The following is an 8477-nucleotide window of genomic DNA, read 5'->3' as shown; positions in this document are numbered from 1 at the left end:
CTCTCTCTCTTCCCCCCTTCTCCTTCCCCCCTCTCTCCTCTCTTCTCTTCCCTTCTCCTCTCCCCCCTCTCCTCCCTCTCACCCCTCTCCCCCCCCCCTCTCCTCTCCCCCTCTCCTCCTCTCTCCCCCCTCTCCCCACCCTTCTCCTCCCTCTCCCCCTCTCCTCTCCCCTCTCTCCCCCCTCTCTCTCTTCCCCTTCTCTCCCTCTCTCTCTCCCCCTCTCCTCTCCTCTCTCTTCTTCCCCATCTCCTCCCTCTCCCCTCTCCTTCTCCTCCCTATCTCCTCTCTCTCCCCCTCTCCTATCCTCTCTCTCTTCCCCTCTCCTCCCCTCTCTTCCCCCTCCCCTCCTCCCTCCTAACAGAGAGTTCAGGCCAGCATTGCAGGCAGTCAATGCAGTGACGTTGGGTGGTTCAGCATCTGGCGGTGACGGAACCCTGATTGCCAGGACAGAGCCCCGTGCTGGCGCATCATCGTAGAAAACCTCTTCTACCCTGTATTCCCTAGAGGTGCTTACACCAGGTAACCCTGACCTCTGACCCCTATCACTGGAGGTGCTACACCAGGTAACCCCGACCTCTGACCTCTAACCTCTTCTACTCTGTATCACTGGAGGTGCTACACCAGGTAACCCTGACCTCTAACCTCTAACTCTTCTACCCCCTATCACTGGAGACCCTACACCAGGTAACCCTGCCCTCTAACCTCTACCCTCTATCACTGGAGGTCCTACACCCGGTAACCCTGCCCTCTAACCTCTACCCTCTATCACTGGAGGTCCTACACCAGGTAACCCTGACCTCTAACCTCTACCCTCTATCACTGAGACCCTACACCAGTAACCCTGCCCTCTAACCTCTACCCTCTATCACTGGAGGTCCTTACACCAGGAACCCTGACCTCTAAACCCCTTATCACTGGAGGTCCTACACCAGGTAACCCTGACCTCTACCCCCTATCACTGGAAGGTCCTACAACCAGGTAACCCTGCCCTCTAACCTCTACCCTCTATCACTGGGAGACCCTACACCAGGTAACCCTGCCCTCAACCTCTAACCCTCTATCACTGGAGGTCCTACACCAGGTAACCCTGACCTCTAACCCCTATCACTGGAGGTCCTACACCAGGTAACCCTGACCTCTAAAGTACTTCACATAGTAAAGGGGAAATTCTTCTCATCCCGAGTTTTGGAATAATAATGCCTCCTCTTTGGTGCTAAGTAGCCTAAGAGACATGTTCATATGAACTTGGTTTTGTTTTTTGCCTCCGTAGATCTTCTCTAAGTTCGGGACGTCGCTTGAAGATCATCACTTTCACCAAGAAACAACCAGTTCCAGGCCCTTGCTACAATACGCTGACCGATGAATGCCCATCACGCCAAAGTGGTACGTACTGACCGGATGAATGCCATCACGCCAAAGTGGTACGTACTGACCGGAATTGAATGCCCATCACGCCAAAGTGGTACGTACTGACCCGATGAATTGCCCACCACGCCAAGTGGAGATACTGACCCGGATGAATGCCCATCACGCCAAAGTGGTACGTACTGACCGATGAATGCCCATCACGCCAAAGTGGTACGTTACTGACCCGATGAATGCCCACCACCCAAAAGTGGTACGTACTGACCCGATGAATGCCCATCACGCCAAAGTGGTTACGTACTACCCGATGAATGCCCATCACGCCAAAGTGGTACGTACTGAACCCGATGAATGCCCATCACGCCAAGTGGTACGTACTGACCCGATGAATGCCCACACGCCAAAGTGGTACGTACTGACCCGATGAATGCCCACCACGGCCAAAGTGGTACGTACTGACCCGATGAATGCCCACCACGCCAAGTAGTCAAAAACACTCAAATCAAAAATCTAATTTTATTTTGTCACATACACGTGGTGTTCAGATGTGTAATGCGAGTTGTAGCGAAATGCTTGTGCTTCTAGTTCCGACCAATTGCAGTAATAACCAACAAGTAATCTAACCTAACAATTCCACAACTACTACCTTATAACACACAATGTAAAGGGATAAAAGGAATATGTACATAAAAGATATATGAATGAGTGGTGGTACAGAACGGCATAGGCAAGGATGCAAGTAGATGTATCGGGTACGTATATATACATATGAGATGAGTAATGTAGGGTTATGTAAACATATATAAAAGTTGACATAGTTTAAAAGTGGCTAGTGATACATGTATTACATAAAGAATGGCAAGATGCAGTAAGATATATAGAGTACGTATATACATATACCTATGAGATGAGTAATGTAGGGTATGTTAAACATTATATTAAGTAGCATTGTTTAAGTGGCTAGTGATAACATTTTTTGACATCGATTTTTCCAATATTCAAGTGCTGGAGTTTGAAGGTCAGTAGTGTTGCAGCAGACACTCAATGTTAGTGATGGCTGTTTAACAGTCTGATGGCCTTGAGATAGAAGCTGTTTTTTCAGTCTCTAGTTTCCCAGCTTTGTGATGCACCTGTACTGACCTCGCCTTCTGGATGATAGCGGGTGGAACAGGCATGGCTCGGGTTTTGTTTCCTTGATGATCTTTTTATGCGCCTTCCTGTGATCCATCGGCTACGCTTGGGGTTGATACGGCTGTGGTGCGCTGAGCCAGAGATTCCATGTATTCATGGCTCTGTAGGGCAGTGTGAATAACGTTTGTGTGTGGCCTCCTCTCCAAGCCTGAGTTGTTCTTCCGTGGGATGCAGTACCTCAGACTTGACAGAGCCCTCTGTCTGGGTTGACGATCTCTTTTACTGGTTTGCCGTAGCGAGCGACGTCAAGCAGTGGCCGTTTTCGCCAGGCGGTGTGATCACAGCCCGACAGGATTGCGTCATCGATTGTCGAGCATCTGTAAAGGTTTCTCGTGAGATTGTTGCGTTTTGGTAAACAAGCCAGAGAGTATGTGTTGTTCAGGCTCGCCTCATCTAGGGTCGAATTAGACAGTCGTGCGCGTTCTCACTCTCACAACAGGATGATTCATGTCTGGTTTGTTTCTGATTGGACCAATCGTGAGCGTCTTTTGTTTCTCAACGTTGTTGATATCTTGTGATCGACCCCGAGCAAAGCATATTGAGACCTATACTCTTCGTGCGTAATTCACCAGTCATGTTGAAATCCATTAGATTATGGCCCCTGAATTTTATTTCATTTTTAAAAAATACCGAATTTTGCTTGAATCTATGAACTAGCAAAATGTTATATTGTTTGATCCGGTGTTATATGCCATGTGTTCCGCGTGGAGCTCGTGTGGCTCTGCCTGAGAATTGAGGTCAGGGTTTATGCATACTTACACTCCCTGATTACGGTCTACGATGCTCTCTCGACTGTACAATGTCAGTTGATTGACCGTCTCTGCAAGTGGATTGGTCAGTGGTTTGAGTACTTTGTTACTGACCCCTGACCATCCGGCCACATTTGGTCAGGTTGGAGCGCCCTCACCTCCTCCCTCCCATCCCTCAGCCCTGATTTGGTCAGGTGGACTTGTTCTCTCACTCCCATCGTTGGCTGATTTGGGATACAGTTGGGACCAACCTGTAACCTTCACTCGCTCGTGTCTTCTGCCACATAGCGATATGTTGGTTCGATCTCGAAGGTTGGGACTGTACTCAGCGCGCGCTGTGACTTATCAGGGGTTGGCACCCTCGTGAAGCTCGTACCTCCCTGAGTGTTTGGGGCTCAGACAGGGTAGTACAGTGGACTGAGTTTACGTCAGCCCAGGGCTCTGATATTGGCAAGACGCTATCCTGGACTCGTTGTGGTGACCCCCATAGTCGTCTTGAGGACACTCACCGGGTGGAGGATGTTATTACCTCACTCTCAACCACCTGGGGGCGGCCCGTCAAAAGAAGTCCAGGACCCAGTGCACCAGGGCGTGTGGGCAGGTTGAGACCCAGTGTCTTGGAGCGTTTAATGATCGAGTTGGAGCGGTACTTATGGTGTTGAATACTAGCGTAGTCAATGAAACGCAGTCCATTCTTATTAGGCTAGTCCTTCTTGGTCAGATGGTGTTAGGGCAGCGTGTGCAGTGTGGTTGCGATTGCGCCGGTCTGCTGGACCTATGGGGCCGGTAGGCAAATTGGAGTTGGGCTAGGGTGTCAGGTAGGGTGGGATGTGATATGGTCTTGACTAGTCTCTCAAAAGCACTCATGATGACAAAGTTGAGTTGCTATGGAGCGGTATCATTTTAGGGCAGTTACCTTGCTTTCTTGGGAACCAGGAAACAATGGTGCCGTTTTGGGATGGGTGCATGGTGTGTGGAACAGCAGACTGGGATAGGGAATGATTGAATATAGTACTGGATGTAGACTGGTCTCGTTCGTAAACCACACCAGCCAGCTTGGTCTGTGCATGCTCTGAGACGCGGGCTAGGGCCCCCCTCTCCTCCCTCTCTTCCCCCTCCCCTCCTCCCTCCTAACAGAGAGTTCAGGCAGCATTGCAGGCAGTCAATGCAGTGACGTTGGGTGGTTCAGCATCTGGCGGTGACGGAACCCTGATGCCAGGACAGAGCCCCGTGCTGCGCATCATCGTAGAAAACCTCTTCTACCCTGTATCCCTAGAGGTGCTACACCAGGTAACCCTGACCTCTGACCCCTATCACTGGAGGTGCTACACCAGGTAACCCTGACCTCTGACCTCTAACCTCTTCTACTCTGTATCACTGGAGGTGCTACACCAGGTAACCCTGACCTCTAACCTCTAACCTCTTCTACCCCCTATCACTGGAGACCCTACACCAGGTAACCCTGCCCTCTAACCTCTACCCTCTATCACTGGAGGTCCTACACCCGGTAACCCTGCCCTCTAACCTCTACCCTCTATCACTGGAGGTCCTACACCAGGTAACCCTGACCTCTAACCTCTACCCTCTATCACTGGAGACCCTACACCAGGTAACCCTGCCCTCTAACCTCTACCCTCTATCACTGGAGGTCCTACACCAGGTAACCCTGACCTCTAACCCCTATCACTGGAGGTCCTACACCAGGTAACCCTGACCTCTAAAGTACTTCACATAGTAAGGGGGAAATTCTTCTCATCCCGAGTTTTGGAATAATAATCCTCCTCTATGGTGCTAAGTAGCCTAAGAGACATGTTCATATGAACTTGGTTTTTGTTTTGCCTCCGTAGATCTTCTCTAAGTTCGGGACGGTCCTGAAGATCATCACTTTCACCAAGAACAACCAGTTCCAGGCCCTGCTACAATACGCTGACCCGATGAATGCCCATCACGCCAAAGTGGTACGTACTGACCGGATGAATGCCCATCACGCCAAAGTGGTACGTACTGACCGGATGAATGCCCATCACGCCAAAGTGGTACGTACTGACCCGATGAATGCCCACCACGCCAAAGTGGTACGTACTGACCCGATGAATGCCCATCACGCCAAAGTGGTACGTACTGACCCGATGAATGCCCATCACAGAGAGAGTATGAAACTTATATATGATCCAATCAGGACAACGGATAGACAGCTGCTCTGGATTGGAACACCACACGGCAAAAAAAGAAATAGGAAAACATAGACTTTCCACGGAGTCAAGCGCTGGACCTCAGCCAAGACATAGAGAATACTAAGGATTCTAAGGTCAGGGTGTGACATCGGCATGGCCGAAACTCGCCAGACTTAATCCCATTGGAACTTGGTGGTCAATCCCAAGAGGCGGGTCTGGACAAACAAAACCGCACAAATCTGACAGAACTCCACGGCATTAGATTATGCAAAGAACTGTGGCCTGCATTCAAAGTCAGGATGTGGCCCAGAAGTTAAATTGACAGCACTGCCAGGCGGATTGCAGAGGTCTTGGAAAAGTAAGGGTCCAAGCGCGCAATATTGACTCTTTTGCATAACTTCGTTAATTTCAGCTAAAAAGCCTTTTGACACTTATGAAATGCTTGTAATTATACTTCATCGTATTCCATAGTAACCTCTGACAAAAAATCTAAAGACACTGAAGCAAGCAAACTTTGGAAATTAATATTTGTGTCGATTCTCAAAAACTTTTGGCCACGGACTGACACTGCTGGGCACTTCTATTATCTATCTGTTGTCTGCGTCACTTTATCCTAGCTTATATGTGACATATCATACGCTCATAACCTGTAATCGACTCGGTACTGGTACTCCTGTATAACGGTGCATTTGGAAAGTTTCAGACCTCATTGAACTTTTCTCCACATTTTGTTAAGTTACAGGCTTATTCTAGAAATGTATTACATTGTTTTTCTTCTCTCAACATCTACACAGAATACCCCATCAAAGACAAAGCAAAACAGGTTTTTTGAAATGTTTTGACAAATAAAAATTGAACTGATACATTATTTACCATAAGTATCAGACCTTTACTCGATGTACTTTGTTGAAGCACCTTGGAGCGATTACAGCCTCTTCTTGGGGTATTGACGGCTACAAAGCTTTGGCAACACCTGTTCACGGGACAAGCATAAGGCTAAACATGCTGGTCCTAACCGTTGATCTTGAGGGAGAAGAAGAAAGGAAGAGGAAGGATGGAAGAGATATAGAGAAGAGAGAGATATTTACTGTCTGTAGGGTATTCCAGTATTTCCCGTCGCAGAATTGCCCGCGGTTTTCCATAAATCCTGGTTGGAATGATTCTGGATTGTTCGCTGTTATTCCCTACTGATATGCTGAAATATTCGCAACCAGGATTTCTGGGAATTTGTGCACCCTATCTGTAGTCTGAGCTTCTTTTATTTCGAATCCCTTGCTATAACCCACACGATCCACACAACACACGCACCACATCGGCACACACACACACACACACAGCAACACAACACACACACACACACACACAACACACACACACACACACACCACCACACAACACACAGCACACACACACACCACACATCACTGCCTAGGCCACAAATCATCGAGCCCCAGGTTTTCACTCTGTCAGCTGGCTTCCTGTGGGGCGAGGAGAGATGAAGGCAAGTGAGACCAAACCAGAGATTGACAGACAGTAATTATATGATCCTTTTAGTGTGCTGTAAGTCTGCCTCTGCTGCTGACTTGGTTCTGTTGTACTGCTTGCCGGGTGTTTCCGCTGTTCCCCGCACAAAGCAATTAGTATCTGATCCGCACTACTTTGCGTGCAACTATATTATGGTACTTAGGGTTGCGCCTTGTGGGACACAGTTCCTGACCCTAGTAGTCTGTAGAGAGAATGGGAAGGGGCGGGGGATGAAGTAGACCAAGGGGCGGCATAGCCCGGGCGAGGGTGAGAGTAGGAGCTCCAGGGGGCGAGCGGTGAAGTAGGAGCCCCGGAGGGGCGAGGTGAAGTAGAGCCTCGGGGGAGGGAGGGGTGAAGTAGAGCCCGGGGGCGAGGGTAAAGTGAAAGCCCGGGGGCGAGGGTAAAGTAGAGGCCGGGGGCGAGGGTAAGAGGCCTGGGCGCTGAGGTGTGCGAGTAGACCGGGTTGAGGGGAGGGTGAATGTAGGAAGCCCGGGGGCGAGGCGTGAAGTAGAGCCCCGCGGGGCGAGGTTGGATAGTAGAGCCCGGGCGGGCGAGGTAGAGTAGAGCCCGAAGCGGGGGCTGAGGTTTGAAGTAGAGCTCCGGGGGGCGAGGGTGAAGTGAGCGGGGAGTGCAGTAGACCCGCGGGGGGCGTAGGGTGAAGGTAGAGCCCCGGGGGGCGAGGTGAAGTAGAGCCCCGGGGGTAAGTTGCACGGGCGGGAGGGGAGTAAAGTTAAGAGCCCCGGGGGGGCGAGGGTAAAGATAAGGAGCCGCGCGGGTGGGCGAGGGTGCGGTCGAACAGCAGTGAAGACAGCTTGTAAGGGACAGCTGGCTGTAGTGGACCAGCGGCCGATAGTGGACGCAGTGCCTAATGTACGAGATGGCCTGATTGAGTGGTACAGAGCCGATGACCACAGTGGCCTGAAGGTGACCAGCAGTGGCTAGATAGTGGAACACAGCAGTGCTGATAGGACCCATGGCTGATAGTGGACCCCATGACCGCTCTGATAGTGGACCCAGCGCGTAGTGGCTGATAGTGGACCACAGCAGTGCACTGATAAGTTGGACCCAGCAGATGGCCTGATAGTGGACGCCAGCAGGTGGCCTGGAGTGGACACGCAGAGTTGGGCTGAGTAGTGGACCGAAGACATCGATGGCCTAGCAGTGGCCTGATAGGTGGACATGCAGTGGCCTGAAGTGAGGGTGGACCGTAGGTGCAATAGTGGACCCAGCCAAGTAGGCCTGATAGTGGACGACCAGCAAGTGGCCTGATAGTGGAGCCCAGCAGTGCGCTGATAGTGGACCCAGCAGTCGCCTAGATAGTGGACCACAGCAGTGGCTGATAGTGGACAGACGGTGGCGTGAGCCGCAGGGCCTGATAGTGGACCCAGCAGTGCCTGAGAGGAGCCGCATAGTGGCCTGTTCCCAGGGCAGTGGGCCTGATAGTGGGATGACCAGCCAGTGTTGGATGAGTGGA

At 50.8% G+C, this 8477-nt stretch overlaps 1 protein-coding gene across 1 annotated transcript in view; it reads left to right on the top strand.

Annotated features, from left to right (window-relative positions):
• The window catches only part of LOC112069008 (polypyrimidine tract-binding protein 3), a 39030-nt gene that overhangs the window by 3237 nt on the left and 27316 nt on the right, over positions 1-8477 (top strand). Inside the window, 2 exon segments of the mRNA XM_024136262.2 lie at positions 4443-4595; positions 5153-5263. Coding sequence (XP_023992030.2) covers positions 4443-4595; positions 5153-5263 — 264 coding nt within the window.

This window comes from Salvelinus sp. IW2-2015, unplaced genomic scaffold, assembly GCF_002910315.2.
Source record: "Salvelinus sp. IW2-2015 unplaced genomic scaffold, ASM291031v2 Un_scaffold845, whole genome shotgun sequence".
NCBI lineage: Eukaryota > Metazoa > Chordata > Actinopteri > Salmoniformes > Salmonidae > Salvelinus > Salvelinus sp. IW2-2015.
Note: the sequence above shows the minus strand (reverse complement) of the source record. Positions and strands in the feature narration are given on the sequence as shown.